Source organism: Mustelus asterias, chromosome 3 (genome assembly GCF_964213995.1).
Source record: "Mustelus asterias chromosome 3, sMusAst1.hap1.1, whole genome shotgun sequence".
In the NCBI taxonomy this organism is placed as follows: Eukaryota; Metazoa; Chordata; class Chondrichthyes; order Carcharhiniformes; family Triakidae; genus Mustelus; species Mustelus asterias.
In genome coordinates, this window is record NC_135803.1 from 70,209,421 (window position 1) to 70,234,892 (window position 25,472).

Here is a 25,472-nt window from a genome sequence, read left to right on the forward strand (position 1 = left end):
GGTGCGTGGAATGGGCTGCCAGCAAAGGTGGTGGAGGCGGATTCGATAGGGTCTTTTAAGAGACTTTTAGATAAGTACATGGAACTTAGTAAGATAGAGGGTTATAGGTAAATCTAGTAATCGCTAAGGTAGGGACATGTTCGGCACAACTTTGTGGGCTGAAGGGCCTGTATTGTGCTGTAGTTTTTCTATGTTTCTAACATGTTAGGAAGAAGAGTATGTGAGGAATAAGGTCTCCAGCCAACCACTGACTACTGACAACTACAAACCTTTACAAAGAGGGGTTTATTTATTTAAAAAATGTGGCATGTGCCTACAATCACATTGTATTTCATCACAAACTGTCTGATCAAGAAGATCAGCCCAACCTTTAAGCAAGATATTCACCTTAATGAGAGCTTACTGAAAGACTTAAAGATCAGAACAATGTGAGAGGTGTGCTGATCTGGCAGATACAGCAGACATTTCAAACAATATAACCAAACACAGCACACATCTATATTTAATGAAAGTCCTTTTCTTCAACCCCTCGCACTCCATTTAATTCGACAGTAACCTGGCTCCATGCCAGGTAGCTATGTTCCGCCAACACTGGACACCAGTTTGCTTAGAAAAAAAGTCTATCCAACCTCTATATATGCAGTCTGCAGATAAGCAAAACTTATCCTTTTGATGTCTAGAGTGGGCTCACCAAACGTGCGGCAGCCAGAAACAGTGACTGGGTAACCGGGGCTCAGATGCTAGTTAGCCGTAGTTCAATGTTCCAAGACTTCAACAAACCACTGTTAAAAAAGGATGCCTGAAAACAGAAGAGAACAGAGGAGGTATATTGATTCCACTGGGCCGGACGGGTAGGAGTACACAATCTTGTATGTACACTGTTGCACTACATTCACCAGCTCCAGGTACAGTTACTGATAAATAAGGATCACAGAGGCATGCGATTGCCTTCGATGCTGATCTTTACTGCCCGAGATGATTTGGTCATTTTTTTGATATCTTGAAATCGACGCATTTGTTTGTCGAGGCGATTCAATGTCTTCTTTACTGATCCCTGGGGTAAAAGGAACAAAGCACAAACATCAATGGGCAGTTTTTAGCATCAGGCAAGTATATAGCGTCAATTTAGTTTTTAAACGTACAAACATACATCTCATCAAATTATCTCCTGCATTTTCAAACAACTTTAAGAATTATCATAGTGTGGTTCGCGTTTGTGTGCCTGCACATGTATCCCTGTGCTTGTGCCCACATGTGCATGCCTGCATTTGTGCATGCATGTGCCTGTGTATTGTGTGCATGTACGCACCTGCCTGTGTGTGCACGCCCCATCTGAAAGAAATCAATTAATGATTACCCAGCACTCAAAATGGCAACTTGTTCTACAATTCTCAGGGAAAAGATAATTCTCCTGACATCTAACATAGATCTGACCTGATGCAACTTAAAATCCTGACCTTTATAATCAATCTAACAGGAAGAAAATAAATTCAAACAACCGATTTATTTTGAAAATCTCAATCACATCACACCTAACACTCCACTCTTTAATGTATTTTGATTACTCAAGATGCTTTAAACTGCGAGTTAGAATTTGAACAATGGTGTATCCGTGGCTAAATGCATCAATTATTATGGTGCGCAGCTATTTGGAAGCAGAAAATTTAAGAGCAAACTCTGAATTGTGTTGAGTTGGCTAATCTCACTTAGGCAGCAATACAATTGATTTTGGAGTTCTTTGACCGGGAAAGAGGTGGGACCTCAGTCACAGTTTGTGATCACTATTTAGTGATTCCTGCTAGAAACTGTATGCTAGCACCCCATCAGGAAAAGACTGGTTTGGTCAGGATATGCCCACCTCAATGCAGTTCCACAGCTTTCTAGCAATCTCAAGATAACAGGATGGCTGACGCCTGTGGGATATCCAAGACATGGAGATGGATAGAGGAGAAAACAAAGGTTCTTGAGTCGAGACAAGTCCAGGAAAATCAGTGCCACAAATTATCTTAATGGTATGATGACAACTGTCCAGTTTTAAGTTAGTCGTGGCATTAACCAAATCAGCAGCACAGATAAGTATGGTACTAACTTGGAATGACGTATGCAAACTTTTGCAGACAATTTAGATATGCCCAGACAGCAATTAAATAACATTTAACATTGATTTATTCAACACAGAGCAGGAAAGCACAAGAAAAGTACCACTGACTGACAATATCATGGCAATATGCTTATGAACACATTCAGTATGTGTTTGCCCCATTAGCTACCAAACCAGGATATACTTCAGGGTTATGGGGAGGAAACAGAAGATTTCCTCTCCTTTTCTGTGCCTGACCTGTCAAGAAGAACTTAACAAAAAGTTGGCCCAGTTACCTCTTTCTCCTGTAGTCCAGCCAACCTGACTCTAGATTTCAGCAAGTAGTAAAAATCTGATCTTCTGGTTTCATATACCTATCTTTAATATGAAGCAGCACAGAACTGAACTGAGCATCTCCTTACATGACAGAAGTGTTATGGGGAAATAAAACCCACATCAATCCTTTCTAATCTCTCAGGCATTGGTAGTTTTGCTGTACCACCTGGAAGTCCTTTTCCTTTGTGAGTTGCCTTTTTTTGGAGTGACATTTCACCCTCTACTCACCCTGCTCGTCTCAATCTCCACATTCCACTTTGGTCTAACAACGTAGTCACGGTTTGACGGTAATGGTACTCTGGCTCGTGCACAGAATCCTGGGTCGCCAGGTCTCAGTGCTCTGAAATAGAAAGATAAAAGTGTATTGTATCTCAGTGGAGGGTGCTTGACGACCAGATCATTGTATGCAGAACTCTCAATAGTCATTCATAACTACTGAAGTCTCTAAAATAATTTAAATTCCAATCCCAGCCCCTTCCTGATTTCAGTTATTTAAAAGATGCATTTACAAAGGAAATGATGAGCAAGTGGCAGATCTCACCAAATCCTGGTTGTGTGTGTAATTATTTAAATTGCCAGTGATTGCTGTTTCCCCAGATTCCTCGCTCACTTGATCCACTTATCACTTACTTCTCCTCTCCTGTTAACACCTTCTCGAGATCTCTGCGAGGGGTCTGTCCACCAGAACTAAGGAAAAACAAAAACAGTGTTTATTTCATTCCTCTCACAATGTACAGGTACTTCCAAGCAGGACATGGGTAAATGCACTGCACTGTACTGTACTGGCAAATGCACTGTACTGGAACTGCTTACCAAGGGAAACTAACCTAAGATAACAATCCCCTTAACCTCCTTTCTGCAAGTGTAGAATTTCAAGGTTGTGCATGTAGGGAAAAACAAAAGGATCAGAATCAGAGATAATGTACAGGACCCTATCCTTACGATCCCAGTTGGTGTTGTAACAGGATAGAAGATCCCAGAATGGAACTCTGGCTCAAAAGACTGTAACTTTTATTTTATAAAACGTGGAGGAACAGAGTCACTAATTAGTTTTACATAAAGAATTTAAAAAAAAATTAAACATGAAAAGTTGGATTATGCTACAATACACCCTTACTCTCCCCCTCCCATCCACCCTTATCTTAACAAATACACACAGATTTTAAGAACACAGATTACAAAGTACATCTTAAACTACAATGGCCTTGGTAACGAAGTTCCTTTAAGCACACAATTGGCTGTGGCCAAATACATTCTCCACTCTGAACCCAAGTAAACGTCCGTGGACTTCTCAAAATTCCCTCAGATGGTTGTCACATGAGTTTTCAAACTCCACTCCCAAATAATAACACGCTTTAAAATAGTCTTTCACAACAATGCTTCCAGTGGCTAAGCAACAGTTGCTACTTCCTCCAACTTTTATTTGCTCTTTACGCCGTAACCCTCTCTAAACACAATAGAAGTACAGTTGGAATTGCAACCAACACCTACACATGCAAACACCTTTGCCCAGCATGAATCTAACTATAGGTTTTACCCTTCCTTCCACAGAAACATTAAATTAAATCCACTTATAACTATACCTTATTTCTAATGTTTACAAATACAAATCCCTTGAAACGACTTTTGTTTGCCGAACACTATCGTTTTCCAAGGATCACTATCAAAGATTTTGGGTAAATGGCAACTGCGGTAAAGGGAAAGAGTGGATGCTTCCATTTTCAGTCCCCAAATCATATTTTTCTACCACAGAGTATTTTGCTTATTCAAGAAATTGAGATTGACCGTGACCTTCTTGCTGCACATACAGCTTTCTACTTAAGTGTGTTTGATGTATTTCATTTTTTTATTCATTCGTGGGACATGGGCATCACTAGCTGGCCAGCATTTACAACTCAACCTTCAACACTATTATTCCCATGAAACTCATCTCCTAACTCTGTGGCCTGGGCTCGGCACCGCCCTCTGTGACTGGATCCTGAACTTCCTAACTCACAGACCACAATCAGTAAAGATAGACAACAACACTTCCTCCGCGATCATCCTCAACACCGGTGCCCCACAAGGCTGTGTTCTCAACCCCCTACTATACTCCTTATACACCTATGACTGTGCGGTCAAATTCCCCATCAATTTAATTTTCAAGTTTGCTGACGGCACCACCGTAGTGGGTCAGATCTCAAACAATGACGAGACAGAGTACAGGAATGAGATAAAGAATCTGGTGAACTGGTGCGGCAACAATAATCTCTCTCTCAATGTCAACAAAATGAAGGAGATTGTCATCGAACTTCAGGAAACGTAAAGGAGAACATGCCCCTGTCTATATCAATGGGGACGAAGTAGGAAGGGTCGAGAGCTTCAAGTTTTTAGGTGTCCAGATCACCAACAACCTGTCCTGGTCCCCCCATGCCATTGGTGGGCTTTCTTAACTATAGTTAAGAAAGCCCACCAACGCCTCTACTTTCTCAGAAGTCTAAGGAAATTTGGCATGTCAGCTATGATTCTCACCAACTTTTACAGATGCACCATAGAAAGCATTCTTTCTGGTTGTATCACAGCTTGGTATGGCTCCTGCTCTGCCCAAGACCGCAAGAAACTACAAAAGGTTGTGAACGTAGCGCAATCCATCACGCAAACCAGCCTCCCATCCATTGACTCTGTCTACACTTCCCATTGCCTTGGCAAAGCAACCAGCATAATTAATGACCCCACGCACCCCAGATATTCTCTCTTCCACCTTCTTCCTTCGGGAAAAAGATACAAAAGTCTGAGGTCATGTACCAATCGACTCAAGAACAGCTTCTTCCCTGCTGCTGTCAGACTTTTGAATGGACTTACCGTGAATTAAGTTGATCTTTCTCTACTCCCTAGCTATGACTGTAACACTACATTCTGCACTCTCTCGTTTCCTTCTCTATGAACGGTATGTTTTGTCTGTATAGCGCGCAAGAAACAATTCTTTTCACTGTATGTTAATACATGCGACAATATCAAATCAAATTTATTGCCCATCCCTAGTTGCGCTTGACAACATGTTGGTGAGCCACCTTCTTGAATTTTTGCAGTCCATGTGCTGTGGGTTGATCCACAATACCATTAGGGAGGGAATTCCACGATTTTGACCAGTGTTTGCGAAGGAATGGCGATATATTTCCAAGTCAGGATGGTGAGTGGCTTGGAAGGGAACTTGCAGGTGGTGGTGTTCTCGTGTATCTGCTGCGCTTGTCCTTCTAGATGCAAGTGGTCATGGGTTTGGAAGGTGCTGTCTAAGGATATTTGGTGAATTGCTGAAGTACATCTTGTAGATAGTACACACTGCTGCTACTGAGCGGTGGTGGAGGAAGGATTGAATATTTGTAGATGTGGTGCCAATCAAGTGGGCTGCTTTGTCCTGGATGGTGTCAAGCTTCTTGAGTGTTGTTGGAGCTTTACCCATCCAGGCAAGTGGGGAATATTCCACCACACTTGTGCCTTGTAGATGGTGGATAGGCTGCCTGCAACCAGCTCAGTTTCAGAGCAGCCTGTAACCAGTTCAGTTTCAGAGCAGCCTGCAACCAGCTCAGTTTCAGAGCAGCCTGTAACCAGCTCAGTTTCAGAGCAGCCTGCAACCAGCTCAGTTTCAGAGCAGCCTGTAACCAGCTCAGTTTCAGAGCAGCCTGCAACCAGCTCAGTTTCAGAGCAGCCTGTAACCAGCTCAGTTTCAGAGCAGCCTGTAACCAGCTCAGTTTCAGAGCAGCCTGTAACCAGCTCAGTTTCCAGAGCAGCCTGTAACCAGCTCAGTTTCAGAGCAGCCTGTAACTAGCTCAGTTTCAGAGCAGCCTGTAACCATCTCAGTTTCAGAGCAGCCTGTAACTAGCTCAGTTTTAGAGCAGCCTGTAACCAGCTCAGTTTTAGAGCAGCCTGCAGCCAGTCCGGTTTTAGTGCAACCTAGAGTCAGCTTGATTTTTGAGCAACCTGTAAACAGCCTATTTTCAATGAACTTGGAGTAAGTGTTTAGTTAGGGTCAATGAAGCTGAATCTGGAACAATATAAAGAGGTTTTTCCCCACGGATCCAACCACAGGCTGAAGGGAACAGCTGTACAAGACAGCTCAAACATTTGGTAAATTATTCAGGAAACTTCCAAGCAATCTGTATTGATAAGTAATGAACCCATAAATTATAACATGAAACAAAAAAATGACTAGCAAGATCATTGAATTGAAAACCTGTAGTAGTGTCCTTGATCAGACGAGATGACATCTGCCGCATTATCATCGCTGTCTTCATCCCTAGGGTCTCTTTGTAAAGGAATGATGTAGAGTTTAGAGTAGCGGACAGCCATGTTGGAGATGAGGAACAGATTTTAGGTAGTACAGGAATTCTGCAACATGGCTGTTTACATAGAGTGATGAAAATAATGTAAAGCAGAGTGGAGAAAGACTAACCCAAAACAAAAACCCAGGTGACAGAAACAAAGTGCACAAAGTGACAGCAACTCAATAAAACTAAGCGACAGAGCAATGGTTGGTGAAATGAAAGAGGTGGGAATATGTGTACATTCTAGATCTGTACTCCTCCTGTACAGTATTCCTGCGGGACTACTGGGTTCTTCTGGTCCTCTTAGCTGGATGGGAATGATAGCTATTCAGCCCATTTTAACAACCTAATTGGTGGTCTCCCTCCCGGAAAAAAAATATTAAACATCGTCTTTAAATTTAAATCCACATGATCAGCGGAGACACAAATGATCACATTTCCCTCTGGTATGAAAAGATAATTGTGCTCCCCGTTCACATATTCCCAACACCAGTATCCCAGTGCAGCAAACTTCCTTTAACTTCTGAAGATGTTTTAAATATGTGGATATTTAATACAGGCAAGCCGGACAATAAATCCATAAAAGCTACTGGCAAGTAGGCATGTGAATATGTACCAGGAAAGAAATAAGATAATCGGTCTAATCACCCAGGTGCCAGAATTTCACCTGAAAGTTTAACCACAGAAGCGATTTCCACCTACCAAAGTAAAATCTGGCAAAGTATTGCATCTTCCTACAGTAGAACTTGCCACAGGTTAAGTGCCATGCCAGATAACACTGGGTTACACAAAGTGAGTAAAACCTTCTCCATGCTTTGAAAGTTGTTCAACTTCCACATATTAATAGGATTGCTGACATGTAGGAGGAGGGATATCCAAGGCACTGTGGCTTCATTGGAGAGTGGGGAGGATTATGAAAAACATTGTTCTTTCACTTGCGAATTCATTGCCAGGTAACACACAGTCTTAATGAAATTTGTCTTGTTAATGTGTAACAACCTCATTTATCTCTGCTTTGCAATTTGGGGAGATAATACTGGAACATCCTTGAAAAAACTGAAACAGTATGGTAGAGTTCCAAGCCAACCAGACAGAGAAGACAGACCCATCTTCTGATATGGATAGGACTCCATACCATAGGTGTTGAACAAATACCTGAGTCAGTTAACTATAAGATACCATAAGGGATTACAGAATCTCAACCCCATTCTTGAATGGGGAGCAAGGCAATGGAATTAGTTTCAAATTGGTCTAGCAGTCAGCTTGCACCAAATGGCCTCCTTTAGCTGTTAACTTCTATGGCTGCAGTACATGATGGTGTGAAAGCTTTTTAGCTTTAAAAGAAAGTTTTCTGTTTTCAAACATCTACGGACTGAAGGCAGAGACTTACATTTACTAACTGGCAGGCAAGGTCAATGCAAGCTTTCTCTGCTGTGAGAAAAAAATAATTGGTGAGTGGTCTTTTGCAGAATGAAGCTGTTACACAACTGGTTGAGAAAGGCCAATGAACAAGTTATTGAGGATAACTTTCCTCCAGGAAATGGCAGCATTTCCCATTTCTATGTGGATTCTGAATGAGTAAGAAAGCACTTAAGTCAACAATTAAAAACAATTTACCAGTGTAAACCCAGCTTAGTCTGAGATGGGTTCTCCATCTGAAATTCAGTGGTTATTACATTTCTAACTTTTAAACACTAATAACCAGGAGTTAGCAATGTTACAGCAAATGCTTGCAGCCAAGCTCCAGTCCGGTTCCCTGGAGGGTACCAGAGAAGGATGCAGCTGTATAACCATAAAGTCTCCAATTTGAAGTCAGCTATATTATAAACATAACTGGACATTAGTTTAAGCTGAGCTTCTAAATGCTATTAAAAGGAAGTAGATATGAAATATCAAGTACCCAACATAGGTGAATAATTAGTAATGAACTGATCTTTGACAATCAAAATCAAGGATAAGATCACTAAATTACATCTCATTAGTGTGCACTGTAAACAAGAACCAAGTTTAAATCCAATACACTAATTGCACCCAGTAAAACATCAGTCTGCATTGTGTGTCCTTACAGACCAAACACTCAATCAGAAAGTAGACAGAAAAGTGAATCAAAATCACCCGCTGATGTGTAATGAACACCACCAGAAAATAGTGATACCTGCCAACATTTGGATGAACTTTAGACCAAGTGACTAAGAAAAACTTTTTGTAAACCCAAATATCATGAACATAGACCGCAACACTTTCAGCTGTCCTTTCATTTGTACTTTGGGTGATGACCCCGTCCCTTTAAATAGACTGAATTCAGCAATCACTATCAACGTACATTTGTTCAGCCTAAAGGGCAAGAGTTAGGGATCGGTTCTCGAGGGTAGTGAGAAGACGTTTAATCTGCAAGCAAGACATTGCTCACACAGACTTTAAACCCTCCCTCTCTGTAACCCTCACCAATTGTGGCCAATTTCTCCAGTTGCCCTTTAAAATATAATCAATTTAATTCAAATTCAACAGTTTCCAGGATAGGATTGAAGATAGAATGAAGAATCCTCAATTAAGCTCTTCAGGAAGAGATGGAGGTTGACAGGGGTACGGTCTACCCTTTGGGCACATCTCAAGTACTATACACCTTTACCCCTGTGCTTCTGCTGTCAAGTACCTGCTTAGGCGCCGCCTCGTTGGCATCTGGTCAATGTCTCTCTGCTCTCGCTCCTCCCTGGTCATACCTTTGTAATTTGACGTCAGGCCAAAGATTGGTCTTGACCACTCATCTGGGTAAACAAAAAGCACAATATTATCTTAACAAATAGAAAACTAGCAAATTAAGGTTTCACTCCATCTTTCAATAAGACTCAGATATGCTGTGTTTACACCAAACTAACTAAAACTAAGTTGTCTACAATTGGTCACAGTGACCTGAGCTACTGTTTTAGATGCAGAAAATGAGTTTTGCTCTTGATTTTTTTTCCAGTGATGCCTGCAGGATAATGTATAGTGGCACCATGAGGACTCATCCAGCTTCTTCTAATGTTCCACAGAAGATGGTCCTTGTAGTGGGGATTAAGAGTAGGATCTGATCGTGGGTGTGCACTAGACTTTAGAGGTAGGCTGAAAATTGGCGAGACATCAGAGGACAGCCCTTCCTGAATGTGTTCCAGCAGCTGCAGCACTAGTGTCAGCATTCAGGACAATAGCATTATTGCACTCCTTCAGTTTTTCCTAATGCGTCTTTTCCACTCAGGAGATCCAAAATGGAAATTCTGCCATTTCAATTTATGCATAGATAATGTTCGTGCATATGCAGAATCTTGTTGGATTGTTCATCGCCAGAATTCTATCACCCCGCCCGCCATGGAATCGGAGCGGGCAAGGGGCTGATAACGGGGTAAATTTCCAGTCTCGCTTGAGCGAGGCCGTAAAATCCCACCCCATGCGTCTGTTTGTCTGTGTACATATTCATGCAAAGATTCTTTCTTGTAGTGCATGGACATCTCACCAGGGCATGAATAGACTCTGGTGGAATGGTCCCGCAAATGAATAGTGTAACAGCTAGCTTCTTGGTGAACTGGGATAAAGGGCACCCATGGAGATGTACCCCAGGAAAAGTTAAACAAGAAAATAAAAGGAATAAAACTCAGAGGAAAGTACAGATTCAGTAAAGGTGAACGTACTGATAAGCTTTCCAGCTAGTTCCTTGTTGCTTCTGTTCTCCTTGGGATGTTTATACAAGTACATCACACAACGTCCAATGCCACTATGCTTCAGAGTCTCCTGGCTCACACTGGGCAACTGTAACAACATATCAGTCAATGACATTTGAAGATATTAAGGAAAGTCAGTGTGGCAACACAGCTAACCACTCGGCAAAAGTGGATAAGAAAGTCACCAACAGAGGGTTCAGCTGGAATGGAAAGTGGTCAGATGTGGAGGTTTGATGAGAACAAATGAGGGGGGGGGGGGGGAGGAGGAGGAGGAGAAAATAGGGGAACAGTAGTACGCGTGGTTATGCTGTTGGACTAGTAATCCAGAAACCCAGACTACTGATCTGAAGCATGAGCTCAAATTCCATCATGGCAGCCGGGGAATTTAAATGCAATAATTATATAATGTGGGAAAACAAATGTCAATAATGTTGAGCATGAAACGATTGGATAGCCGTAACAAACCTACCAGGTTCACTAATTTTCTGGAGGGAAGGAATTCTTTCCCAGTCTGGCTAATATCTGACTTTTGACCCACAGCAAGCAGACTGACTTTTAACTGCTCTCTGAAACCGCAAGCTCTGCACCTTTTCAAGGGCAATTAGAGATAAATACATGCTGGACTTAACATGTCTGTAATTCCCTGGTTCGCCTCGCTCACCTTTCTTAAACTTAACTAGACTAACATTCAAATACAGTGACTACATTAACAGGCCAGAGGGTGAATATTCTGTGGTGAGTAATTCACCTCCTGCCTCTCTGGAGCTTTTCCATCGGCGAAGAGATGGAAGTCAGGGACATGATGAAATGCTTCCCACTTGCCTGGATCAGTGCAGCTTCAAAATGGCTTATCTAGGCAAGACATTGTCCAGGGCAAAGCAGCCTGCTTGACTGGCAATCACCCACCACTTTAAATATTCACTTCCTCCACATCAGTACACCATGACTACAGTGTGCACCATCTACAAGGTGCATTGCAGCAACTTGCCAAGAGTTCTTCAATAGCACTTCCCAAACCCACATACTCTTACCACGTAGAAAATTAAGGACAACAGACACATCTGAAGAAAACCATTCCCAAGTTCCCCTCAAAATTTTACATCATCCTAATTGGAAATATATTGCTGTTCCTTTAGTGTCACTGGGTCAAAACCCTCAAACTCCCTTCCTAACATCACTGTAAATATACTTGGTAACACATGAATTGCAGCTGTTCAAGATAGCGGCTTCCATTCTCAAGAGATGGACAATAAATGTCAATCTTACCAGCACTACCCATCCCCCATGAACAAATAATTAAAAAAAATCATGCTTAAAGGAATTATTGAAAAGTCATTCTATGTAATCCCTGAGAAATATGATCATGCTGAGGCAGGCACTTACCGGCATAGCTATGGAAGAATGGGAGGAAATACAAAATAAGAGGTGGATGGGAACAGCAGGAAGAAGGTTACATAAAAATAATTTTATAAACACAGATTTAAAGCTAGCAACAGATATTAACAATAACATGATGTTACTATGCTGTGTGTCACATAGCTATGGACCCTCTCTTACCTCCTGCAATATCTTCAGAAGTTCCTCACGGATCTTCAGATGTGGCAGACTTTTGTCAGGCAATGGAGTGAGCCATTCCTTAATAGCAGACATGACCCCACTGTCAATAAATGTGTCCTTTAAATCCTGTCTGCAAAAGTTGATAGCAAAAAGCATCATCACCAGGAAGCAGAACTAAGACAATTTAATTATGATCATTCTCAAAGATTCCTGCTCAAGAAATGCATTAAAGCTCCAGACTACAAGGGTCATACAAGTTATTTCAGATTACACTGGCGATCTAGGTAAGAGTGAGGGTTTTTCTTCGCTCACATTAAATCTGTTGCTGTTTAAGCAGCTCCTTCTTTTCCTATATAACAGATCACTCCCGCAGCTTTTGGTCACAAATCACCGAGGATACTGTTACAGGTACAAGTGTTTTCCCCCTTTTTCTATTACCTAACTGCCAGTGCTATAAAGTAATAGAAAAACTGTCATTATCTGGAATTCCTTACCCAGTGCAGCAGTATCATTACAAGAACCGGTGCGGTCTTAGAAGAAAATCCACCAACACTTCTGCAAGGCAGTAAAGACGGGCAATAAATGCCAGCTTATCAGTTTCAGCCAAATTCTGGGAACAATTTTTTTTAAAAGTCACTTGAAAAATTAAATTCCAATCCATACCTAAAATTCAAGTAAAACTGTGTGTGTACACAAACTATACACTGATTCAACATCCGAGGGATAGAGAGTTTCACAAAAAGAAAACAGATATGTAGGACTTTATGATCTTTCATTATTAGCAAATGTTCTTTGGTCCTTTTTTATCATTTTAAATGGTAGAGACAAGTGGCAGTGGATGTGACAAAAGTATTTAAAATACTAACTCCAATCTGGAGTGATTGGAATAATTTCTACTTTGATTGCTTTCACTGAATACCTCAACATCAAGCATTGGCAATGATAGATAAGTCACTAATGAGAATCACCTTATCCCAACGTTACTAGCTGGTTGCAGTTTGTAATCTAGCGAGACCTTTTGTCCCTTGAAAATGCTAACTCTTGATTGAGTTCATCTTTGTGAGCTTCAGTTGCCCTTTGATCCCTAATCCAAGTTACCTTCCTTGATGTATGAGGTCAGCGAGCAACTGTAGCCTACTTAACTACAATGCACATCAGAGCTACAGCTTCACTACCCGCAACACCCACTGTATGGCTCAGATCTGATACGAGTGGATGCATCATTAATACAGAAATTACTGATGGAAACAACTCCAAATTATACTGAAAATTAAATGAGGAGCAGAGGTAAATCTGGTCTTACTTTTTCAAATGCATCACCACTGTGGGGAGAAGGGTCAGCTTCTTTAAGGCTGGCTTCTTCTGGCCATTGAGCTGTCTGTCCTCCTGCAAGAAAATGCATCTCTCAGGCATGTGAATAACAATGTGGGGATTTGCTTCACTACAAGCACCTCCAGGAGCACCAGAGGATTGAGACTGTCAAAACAGATGTCCATTTAATGCCAACTTGCCAAATCAATAAATATTCTTAGGGTATCCGGTCTGCTTACTCCCACTCTCATTTCAGGCACCTCTCCTTACCAGACCACACCCACCCTGACACCTTTAATGGTAAAAACAAGAAAAAATAGCAACTCCAGCACTTCCTTCAAACATTACCTCTCCAATACCACTACCTGGATAACCCAACTGTCCTAATGTCACCCTATGCCATTTTTTTGCTCTAGAATGAAAGAATGCCTCGACCATTATATTTTGCACTATTTTCTACTCATGCTTTATCTTTGCCTCTCTCGGTTTTCCTGCCTTTCTGTTGTTCGTCCAATTCTATTTCTTCTGTGTGTATTCTGTTTTCATCCCCATCCTGTTCCTCCCTTGTTTATTCTGTTGTTCGCCCCATCTTGTTCCTTCTGTGTATATTCTATTACACTCTCATAACATATCACTTTGAGATGAAATCTCTCCCGTTATATTTAACCAATCAGCTATGCTGATTGTGCTTCCTGACAAACTTTGAATTCCGATAAAACAGTCCCCTGCAACCTGAGAAATGGTAACAATGGGCCAAGCATCTGAAACTTTTCCATTTGTACCATTTACTGAGCCATGCAATCATCAGCCTAGTATAGTAGATTCAGCCTGCAGAAGAAGTTATTGTGCGACTATCCTGGATTTCCTCTTCTTCAATCTATCTGTCAAGTTGCTCAAGCACAGTACTTCATGAAACTAGTACCAGCGGCCAATGCAATACACGGGTGTCAGTCATTTCTGCAGAAGATGCTATTAATCCATCTTCCTATGGAGTTCCTTACAAGTATAACCATCCCAGTGATCTTATCTGCTCAAAGTACTCCTGGATAACCTGGCTGCCCCAAGCAACTGGTCTGCTTACATTTATTGTCTTTGTAGCAATCATTGGAAATCACTAGCCCAGTTTATTCATTTACTTACCCCAAGGGCCTTGTATCAACCACAATTTCATTTTATCTGATAGAAAAAATCCATAGAGAAAGCTCCTTGCATTTAATATACAATAAAACTAGTTGCTCTGTCAGCTGAACAATTAATTCCTCAAATTGGCATTAAAATGATAGAACCACAGAATCCCTACAGAGAGAGGCCATTTGGCCCCAAGAGTCTGAATCAACTTTCTAATCCAGGCCCTCCCCTTTGCCCTATCCCCATACCCCACAGATTTATCATGGCTAATCCACCTAACCTACACACCTTTGGACACTAAAGAGTAATTTGCCTTGGCCAATCCACCTAACTTGCACAGATTTGGACTGTGGGAGGAAACTGGAGCACCCGGAAGAAACCCACGCAAACATGGGAAGAACGTGCAAACTCCACACAGATAGTTACCCAAGGCCGACATTGAACTTGGGTCCCTGGCGCTGTGAGGCAGCCGTGCTAATCACTGTACCATCTTGCTTCTCATAGATAGTAATAGTTTTCAGAAGGAAATAAACTGGTGAAATGAGCAGACATTTATCAGATGCAACTTAATGCAGGTAAGTTTAGAATGATGCACTTTGGGAGGAACAACATCATTATGCAGTAAAACTTGAATTGTATTATTGTGAGGGGAGGGGGCTGTAAGAGCAGAGGGGCCTGGGATTCATATTCACAAATCTTTAAATGTGGAAGGACACATTGATAAGGTGATTAAAAAAACAAAGGGTTTTTTAAAAAAAAAACATGGGTCCATCAAACAAAGAAGGCATGATTCACTGGTTCGTAGTTACCATACTGTGTACAACTCTGGACAACACATTCAAGGAATAATGTCAAGGCCTTGGAGAGGGTACAGAGGTGGTGTGCTGACTGGCCTCCTTCTGTTCTATAACATTCTATAATTCTAAATCTCTTAGGTGGCTGATTTTCACTATCCCAGTCCTAATTCCCTTAGTCACATTGTTCAATAAAAATCTTCAGAGTACAGAATTATTGTTGGACTGCAGTTAGTACCAGATTGGGCTTTCCTCCAAACCTTTACCCTGACATTGCAGGCTCCCAATCTGAATGTGTTTTCCCAAAGGCCCTTTGACCATCTCCCCAAGCTGTGTTTGGCTCCGCTATCAGTAAACACTGAAGCACAGCTTTACCCACCTCTGCAGCTTCGTTCATTTTGGTGATCATGGCACTAACTACATCGTCCGCATCACTAATGAATGTGCCGCCATCCCGATTTCGCCGCCGCTTTCGGTTTTGATCTTTCTTCTTCTGCAGCATCACCTCGAAGTCAGACACGAAATCGGAGCTGTTATGGAAACAGACTCATGAATATGCGAAAGATCTCATTTGAAGCCATCAACATAAATCCTTAATTAGATAGAGTTGGTTAAGATATAAAGGGGGAGGTGCACACAGTAACTCACTCAAGTAATGTGCAGAGGGGCCTATATCTTTCCAAAGGATAGTGGATGAAATATAACAGGCCACATTTCATGTTTCCAAGGCAGATGATGAAGCTGTGATTCTCTACCGGATGGACATGGTCATCATCGAATGTGTAATAGTGAAAGTTACAGACTGCACTTCTTCAATGTCTGCCAATATCGCAAGGACTGACCCTACTGTTAATTCACTATTTTCTGAAGGGTTTGCATCGGTCTCTCCCTGGGATTCCTGAAGCAAAATATTATTTTCTTGGGATAATGGGATGCAATCAAGCACTTTCTATGTGCAAATAAAAAATGTTAAAAACAAAGTCGAATTCACGAGAACAATCCTTCAGGTAAGATTCAACAATCACATCCCAATACCCAAGCACAAGATGACCTTTGTCATGCTGTATGAACTTAAATTTGAATCAAAGCTTTTACTTACTCCCGCCCTTTCCCTCGAATTTCATTGTCCGAGTCAGACTCTTCAGCAACCATTTTCTTCCTCTCTGTCTCGAGAGCAGCCTTTTCACCATCCAGATCCTCTTGGTTAAAGCCCTGAGAGAGAAGATACGGTTTAGAGATACAGGGCACAGTTTGAAAGAAATTTGTTGGAAGGAGCATGTTTTAAATCAACCTCTTTCCATTGAAACCCTGCTAGTAAATACACCTTAAACAAGCTTGGTATACCCAAGAGTGTCACAATGAGAAGCTATGGTATTTTTAAAGCAGTCTAATCACTCATTTTGCAGTGCTACAGCAACCAAAGCTGCCCAAGCATAAATATACAATTCACAACCTGGCTCTAAAAAAAGTGCATTAGAGAAACAACTTTTGTAGACTGCAACCCTATTCATTGACTACACCAACATCTGCTTTTCTCAGAGCTGCAAGTCTCATGGCTGGATAAAAAAATAATATACAAAGCAGATCTAACAGAGGAGAAGGGGGGAAAAAAAGGAGCCAAGTATGGTGTTTCAATACACTCCAGAAAAAAGCAAGACAAGACAATCTGAAGCGTTCAATTCTGCAGATTTTCTTTGGCTCATTTTAATTGAAAACTGATGATACCCTAGAGAATTTTAGATTCTTAACATCAGCATCAAAACTCCCGGATTAGGGTCTTATTGCCAAGTAAAAGCTCGCTCTACACCATCCATCATGCACTTTTAAGTCCGGTAAAGTATAGGTTACATACAGAAAAGTTATCTCTATCCCTATATCATTAAGCATGTCCACGCCATGAAGCTTACAGCTCAAGACTTCATTTGTGCTGGTGTTAACTTTTCAAATGGAGCTTGTCTCCATGGTTTGGTGGTGTTGATCTGTGACGAGTCACATGACAGGGTTTCTGATACTACTGTTAGAAATTTCAGGCCTGCCTCAGCTATCTTCTTGGGTTCAGCAGCACTGGTCAATCTCATAAGTGGTCCCTGCATCTTACAGACAACTGTCCAGTAATTCGAAACACTGGTCCACAGAATAGGCTAGCTTGCAACACTCCTCACTTCCAAAGAATGGAATCCTGGCAGATACCTCATATTGGGCTTAAATAAATAGGATCTCAACCTAACCAGAGGCATGGACCATTGTGGGATTTCTGAAATTAATTACGAATTATCCATTCTCCTTGGTCATTGCATAACACACCTTCAATGTCTGACTGAACTTCATATAAACTTTACTACTTAATGGCAACAAGGAGAATTTTAAAGGAGTCTCAATCTACTTTAATTTAAAAACACACCATTTAAATGTAATGTTTGCAAATATGGTCAAAAATCCTGAAATGTAACAGTTGCACTCGCAATTATTTGGTGTTTGATCACTTTCTTGTTTTGCTCTCCACTCACGTCCTCTGTCCTCCCACTTAATTCTGTCTCATCCCTGGATAAAACTATGCTCATTCATCCATGACTGTACATTTAAAATCCCAGTCTTTGGTCTTCCATTCATCATGCCATTTCTGCAGCTACACATCTACTCAATCACACTTTCAACTTTGATGTCCTAGTCCCATTAAAAGCATTTCTCACTCATTCTGGCCATTCCCCCAGTACAGCCCTCGACGCCTCTCCTTCAAGTCCAAGGGATACAGATTGAACAGATATGGTAGGCAGCTGATTTAGCAGTTTACTGTCAGATCTGGCTGGACCACAAGGCACCAGGAGGTCCTCTCTTGTCTACCACTTTGCTTCTCTATTGCAAACCATCTGCTTAAACCCCTCAACTCCACCCTCAGCAACAAGTGTGAGGAGCTCAAAGGCTACTTTGGCACAAAGATTGAGACTATCCAATCAGCTGCTGTTCTCTCTCCCCCCCTAGTCCACCAAGTCACATATTCCCCACTGCTTAGTGTTGAACTTGCTCCTTTCTCTGGTTCCTCTCCTATTTCCCCTCTTGGTCTCTCCAAGCTCATCTTGTCATGAAAAATATCTCCTGCTCTCTCAACCTTATTGCCAATAAACTACTGACTACCCAGTTTTCCTTCCTGGCTCCCATGTTAGTTGATACTGTTAACAGTTCTCTCTTCGGGTATTGTGCCTCTCACCTTCAAATCTACAATCATTACTTCTCTCTGCTTAAAGCCAAGGCTAAGACTGAATTGGTCTGTTTGCAAACTTGTTATATTTGGCCTAAGAAATAAGGTTCTGAACACTGATCTGTGCCATTGCCAAGACTGTTTACTTGCACATTTGTAACGTGATGTGACCCTGTCCCATCCTCAGTTCATCAGCTGTTACAATTCACATCCATGTCTTTTTTTAATCTCTAGGCTTGATTATTTCAACCTACACACACACACAAACAACAACACAGCTCTGACAAAGGGTCAGCTAGACTCGAAATGTTGACTCTATTCTCTCCCCACAGATGCTGTCAAAACTACTGAGATTTTCCAGCATTTTCTGTTCTTGTTTCAGATTCCAGTGCCCACAGTATTTTGCCTTTATTTCAACCTATTCCTGGCTGGCCTTCCAGGTTCTACCTTCAATAAATCTGAGATCATTCAAATTCATTTGCCTATGGCCTTATTCAAATCCATTGTACTGTTTGCTCAAACTGTTGTATTTCCTACACTTCAAAAGTACTTCATCCCATTTGAGATATCCTGAGGTTATGAAAGGCACAATATAAATTCAAATCATTCTTTTCCTTAATCGTACAAAATAAATAACTTGATATAAAGCACAAACCGGTTTAACGGGGTTTTAGAAACACAGCCAGTCATATACACGGAGCACCATAAGTCAAGTGAGGACGTATCGTGGAATATGGGAAGGGGTGTGGTTTTGTTTGGACTGATCTGCTAACATAGAATCATTTCCAATGTATATAAAATGCAGCACACATGGCAACAGAGTATAGACCAGCTCCCAAGTCTTTCAGCATCACTTTTCAATCAGTTACTTGGAGATTCACAAAAGCAAACCATATTCTCTGTTCTTTGACCTAGCCTTTTTACAACTATGACCCTAAATGAAACTGAGGGCTTGTTATGTGGAGATAATGATAAGCCAACAGATACATGGGAAAACCATCACCTCCAAAGAGGACTCCTTCGTTGCCATTAACTTCTATAATTCTAATGATTCACTCATCAGTCCTGTACTCACTGATTTATAAAGCTACACCCCAATTTTAAACTCCACATCATTGTTTGCAAATCCTTCAGTCCTTTGCCTCACTGAGACACCTATGCTCCTCAAATTCTGGCCTCGAGCGTCCACAATTTTGAATGCGCCACTCCTAGCAGCTGTGTATTCAGCTGCTATGGCCTGAAACTCTGGATTCCCTCCATAAACCTTTCAGCCCCTCTTTCCTTTTGTCAGGCTAGCTTTTTTAAAACCTACCCCAATAGCTCCTTACATGGCTTATTTTGTTTTATAATGCTCCCAATAAAAGTTTGGATCGTTAAGTAAATACAAGTTGTTGCATATTAGGTCACATTCCAGTTTGTAAGAACGACTCACTTACTGAAGTGGTATATGGCACATAAATCTAGACTGTAGTGCTGAGATGTTGCTGCACCTTCAGAGATGCTGCCTTTCTGATGGGGTTTAAACTAGGTAGATTGTCCTGATAAACTAGTCAACATCTGTTTCTCAATCAAATCTGGGAAAACAGATTATGAGGTGCTCCGTCATTTCTGTCATTTTCTTTTGTGGGACCTTGTTGCACACAAACTATTTGCCACATTTAGTGTACCCAAAGTTGTGAAAGGTGCTTTATGGATGCAGCTAAAACAAATTGGCAGGATCATTTAAGTGCTCTTTGGGAAAGAAACCGTAATAATGGAATTAGGGCTCAACTTGTTAAAAGTGAATCCAGAAAGGGTTAAGATTGTAGAATTCACTGGCTCAGAATTTAAATTGATTAAATTAAATTTAAACAATTGAGGTGTTTAATAAGGTATAAAGGGCAGTGGGATTAGTTTTGGATTTCTCCAGCTAAGAGTTGGCACAGACCTAATAGGTCTCTCTTTCTGTGTTGTAAAAATCTATCTTGATTGGTAAATGGATCAAAGGTTCCGGAGAAAAAGAGGGAGAATGAGGTTGAAAAACATACCAGCCATGATTGAATGGCAGAGAAGACGTGATGGGCTGAATGGCCTAATTCTGCTCCTATATCTTATGGTCTTACGAAGGCATGAAAACCAATGCCTCCCAATTGTACATTAGCCCCTAAATCGCTGACATAATATGCAGCGGTGTCCAATCACTGACACTGCACAAGCACAAATCTTCCAGTGCTGCCAAGTGCCCTGCAGTCCTCGATCAATGGCAGTGCATAGCAGTGCTTGGCTGCTGACACTGACAACAGCACACAATAGCCCAACCACCAGCGCTCGGAAGACATAACAGCCTCCTTCCCCCTCCCATGTAAACTAGGGGCAACCTGGTTTGTAGGAGCAGTTAGGTTGAAAGTATTGTTAAGGACTAAGGAGCTATCTAATAGAAAAATTGAAAATAGAAAGACGGTAGTATTTTGTATAGAAAATCCTCCCAGGCCCTTCCATCTACAGAGATTGTAAACATTCATCATTGGAATTAAAATAGCTTTTGAAGAATTGAATAAATTTATTTGGCAGGGTTTAATATTCCACTGGGAGAATCCGATAGCCAGTAGGTTTCCTTTGCTAGCGAAAATAAATCAGGTGAAACGCAGTATTTAGAAATCAACTCTGTACGTACTGTAAACTCTTCCCCTTCATCATCCGATTCACCAAAAATGTCAGCTATCAAGTTTCCAACACCAGCCCTGTTTAGAGGAAGCAGAGGAAAATGTTACCAGGTTACTCAGACATTAGTCCTGCCGATTGGAAATGCCATCCATTCTGGAGGGACGCCTTACATTCCATTTCCAATGCCTCTCAATGAGCTGTAAGATTGCTGTCCACTTGCACATCATCTACCAGTGACAATGGTGACTTAAATTTGAGCACCCTCCAATAGGAACTAAACTGCACTAGAACTAGGCAGGAGGAGGAAAGCAAAGCTGCAATCTATTAAGGTGGTACCAGAAATTAATATCCACCAACTGCGCACTCTCAATATGAGCTTCACTCAGTATTCTCATCCCCTTGAATCAAATGGTGATGGTTTAAAGCTTCAATCCTTAACTGGAGGACATACCCGAGGCTGATACTTCCACAGAGTACAAAGTGAGGGTTACATTGTTGGGTTGGGGGTGACACGTTTTGGATGACATTTGAAACTAGTGTAAAGTCTCAAGCAGATATTAAACACCCCATGGCACAATTTGAAGAGGAACATGGAGATTTCCTGGTGATCTATCACTTAATCAATGACCAAAGGCCAAAACAGAGTAACTAGTCAATCACTGCAGCAATTGGATCCTTGTTGTGCCCAAATCAGCTGCTTACAAAACAATGACTGCGCTACAAAAACCCAAATTCTTTTTAGTTATGTTACCACATCCATTAGAGTGCAAAGCATTGCAGAGAATAGCTTCTAGGATCTAAAGTATGTATGTTGTGGAGTGGTAAAAATATCCAACCTACTTAAATAAGCTGTGGATACAGCAAACAGCTGTGTGGACAGTGTCAACGCTTGACACTAGTATGTTTGCAATTGATCATAGCCCGACCATCCATCTCCATGTTTTGTCAGCCAACAGCTAAATCTAGTTCATCTACTCCTTCCTTCCTCTGTTGCAGACTCCTTATCTCTCGGCTCTAAAGCTTCTGAAACAGATTTGAAACAGGTTCAAATTATCTGATCTCTTGGATCTTGGATACTTTGACGAATATTCCATTTGGGACGTCTTATGAATTTTTAAAAATAAGGTTCTTCAGACTCTCCTCAGAGCTGTCATGCCTCAAGCTCAGTAACCAGAATTACTGGTTAATTCTGGGTGTGACTATATCAGTGGTTTGTACAGACTTACATGGGTAGATTTTCTGTCCAACTGTAAAACTGACAATTTGGGTCGGTTATTGATTTCAGTGGATCTGAAAACTGGACAGTTTATTTAACAGGCGGTGAACCCCACAGTGACAGTATCACAACTGGACAGCAAGATGGAAAGCTACTCCATTATTTCCCATTTGTGCTCTATTCATTTCAACACCTGGTTAGGCTTTCATAAAGTTGCCAGGCCATGCACTGAGCTATTCACCCAAGTCACAGATTCTGCTCGTGTTATGTCCAAAAGTCCTTCAATTTAATGTAAAGGGTAGAACACTAGAGAGCCTGATGTTTGTTCCGATGAAGGGTACATACTAGAAATGTCTTTCTTCTCTTTGAAAATACTGACTGATCGGCTATATATTTCTACCATCTAGTTTATACCTGCGCTGCTTATTTCCTATCCCTTTTCCATATTAGTCCATCTGTACACATTGCTGTGTTTGGTTCAATTATTCACTAATGTTTGGGCACATTTCTCCTTAATTTAGTGCCACCCAAATCATTTATACACATTGTGAATAGTATCGCCTGTAGCACTGGTCCCTGTGACAGCCCACAGGTTAATCTGGTCAATACAGCTCAATTCACAACTAGCCTTTGCTTTCTCTGGTTTAGCCAATTTTTACTCCATTTCACCAACTTGCTTCTCTTAAATATTCATGGAATGTGGGAATTGCTGGCTAGGCTAGCATTTAATGCCCATCCCCAATTGCCCTTGAGAAGATGGTGGTGAACTGCCTTCTTGAACCACCGCACTCCATGTGGTGTATGTAACTAATATTGCTGTTAGGGAGGGAGTTCCATCCAGGATTTTGCCCCCATGACAGTGAAGGAAAGGCAATATAATTCCAAGTAAAGACAAGTGTGGCTTGGAGGGGAAATTCCAATTGGTGGTGTTACCATGGGTCTGTTGCCTTTGCCCTTCTAGATAGTAGAGGTCACAAGTTTGGAAGGTGATGTTTAAGAAGTCTTGGTGAGTCCCTGCAGTGCTTCTTATAGATGGCACACACTGCTGCCACTGTGCATCAGTGATGGAGAGAGTGAATGTTTGCGGATGGGGTGCCAAACAGGTTGCTTCATCCTGGATGGTATCAAGCTTCTTTAGTGTTGCTGGAGTTGCACTCATTCAGGCAAGTGAAGAGTATTCCATCACACTCCTGACCTGTACCTTGTAGATGGTGAACAGACTTTGTGGAGTCAGGAGGCGTGATAACCGCCTCAGAATTCCTCTGACCTGCTCTTGTAGCCACAGTATTTATATGCCTAGTCCAGTTCATTTTCTGGTCAATGCTAAGCCCCAGGATTTTGATAATGGAGGATTCAGCAACTGTTACGTGATTGAATATTAAGGGGGCGATGGTTAGATTCATTTTTGGGAGATGATCATTGCCTGGCACTTGTGTAGTGTGAATGCCTCTTGTCAGCCCAACCTGGACATTGTCCAGATCATGCTGCATTTGGATGTGCTTCAATATCTGAGGATTCATGAATAGTGCTGAACATTATGCAATCATCAGCACTTATGATAGAAGGAAGGTCATTGATGAAGCAGTTGGAGATGCTGGACCTACGGCACGACTGAGAGGCTCCTGCCATGGTGTCCTAGAACTAAGCTGACCGATCTCCAGCAACCATCTTCCTTCGTGCTACGTATGACTTCAACAGCGGAGAGTTTTTCCCCTGATTCCTATTGACCATAGTTTTGTTAGGGCTCCTTGGTGCCACACTCAGTCAAATGCTACCTTAACATCAACGGCAGTCACTCTCAGTTCAACTCTGGAGTTCAGCTCTTTTACCCATATTTGAAACAAAACTGTAATGAAGTCTGGAGCTGAGGTAGCATAGTGGTTAGTGCTGCTGCCTCACAGTGACAGGGACCCAGGTTCAATTCCAGACCCATGTCACTGTCTGCGTGGAGTTTGCATGTTCTCCTCATGTCTGTGTGGGTTTCCTCCCACACTCCAAAGCTGTGCGAGTTAGGTTGACTGGGCATGCAAAATTTCCCCTTAGGATCAGGGGGACTAGCAGGGTAAATATGTGGGGTTACAGGGATAGGGGCACGGGTGAGATTGTCATCGGTGCAGGCCCGATGAGCCAAATGGCCCCCTTCTGCACTGTAGTGATTCTATGAATAATTCTGGCAGAACCCAACCGAAAATCAGTGAGGAGGTTATTGCTAAGCAACTGCCAATTGATGGCAATATTAATGAGCTTTTCCATCACTTTACTGATGATTGAGAGTAGATTGATGGGGCAGTAACTGGCCAGGTTGAATATGTCCTCTTTTTTATGTACAGGACGTACCTGAGCAATTTTCCATGTTGCTGGGTAGATGTCAGTGTGGTAGCTGTACTGGAACAAGTTGGTAAGGGGCACAGTAAGTTCTGGAGCACAAGTCTTCAGTATTATTGCCAGAATATTGTCAGGGCGCATAGCCTTTGCCTATAGCTGTTGCTTAATATCACATGGAGTGCAGCAAATTGGCTGAAAGCTGCTATGTGACCTCTGGAGAAAGCAGAGATGGATCATCCCCTCGGCACTTCCACACCTTTCTACCATGTAGCCCAATCACGATATCAAAGATTTTGCTGAACACTACCTTACCAACAAGCTTCAGAAATTCATAACACAGAAACAACCTATTTGGCCCAAATTGGTATCAGTGTCTCTCTGCATGAGCCACCTAGACTAATCTCACTTTCTGCACATTCCTCACATTCTTTAATTTTCTTGTTAGAAACTACTTCATACGCTTCAAAATTCAAAACGACAGACTCAACTCCAACAGTTTATGGTAAATAATCCCACATTTTAATTCCTGTATAAGGACCTTTCTTCTACACTCCCATTAGTGCAACATTCTCATCTCTAACATACGGAGTGAATGGAGATAATTAAATATCCAAATGTTCTCATATCTATTATACCTGTGTAACGTAACACACACCCATAACTCTAATTTACCATGTACTGAACATATCGAACAGCAAGTATGACTTTAGTTCTGACCAATCTCCCAAATGGAGGAACACAGATTTTGTTAACCAAACAACTAGACATAGACCAGTCATTAATAAAAGTTAAGATAGAAATAAAATTCTATTTGCCAGTCATTAATAAAAATTAAATTCTATTAACCAGTCATAAATGTTAAAGAGAAATAACATTCTATGAGGAGACAG

The 25,472-nt window shown here is 41.5% G+C and overlaps 1 protein-coding gene across 2 annotated transcripts in view; it reads right to left on the minus strand.

Moving 5' to 3' along the window:
- Positions 1-266: 266 nt before the first annotated feature.
- Positions 267-25,472, minus strand: part of iws1 (interacts with SUPT6H, CTD assembly factor 1) — a 44,374-nt gene continuing 19,168 nt past the window's right edge. The window contains exons 6-16 of one of the 2 annotated variants that reach the window (XM_078209128.1): positions 21,052-21,118; positions 16,302-16,414; positions 15,582-15,732; positions 13,273-13,355; positions 11,970-12,099; positions 10,383-10,500; positions 9,371-9,482; positions 6,627-6,698; positions 3,047-3,103; positions 2,645-2,756; positions 267-1,054 (exon numbers count right to left, since the gene is read on the minus strand). In XM_078209128.1, coding sequence (XP_078065254.1) covers positions 929-1,054; positions 2,645-2,756; positions 3,047-3,103; positions 6,627-6,698; positions 9,371-9,482; positions 10,383-10,500; positions 11,970-12,099; positions 13,273-13,355; positions 15,582-15,732; positions 16,302-16,414; positions 21,052-21,118 — 1,141 coding nt within the window. In that variant the 3' untranslated portion in view covers positions 267-928. The remainder of the gene's footprint in view (positions 1,055-2,644; positions 2,757-3,046; positions 3,104-6,626; positions 6,699-9,370; positions 9,483-10,382; positions 10,501-11,969; positions 12,100-13,272; positions 13,356-15,581; positions 15,733-16,301; positions 16,415-21,051; positions 21,119-25,472) is intronic. The other variant, XM_078209129.1, reaches the window with a different exon arrangement.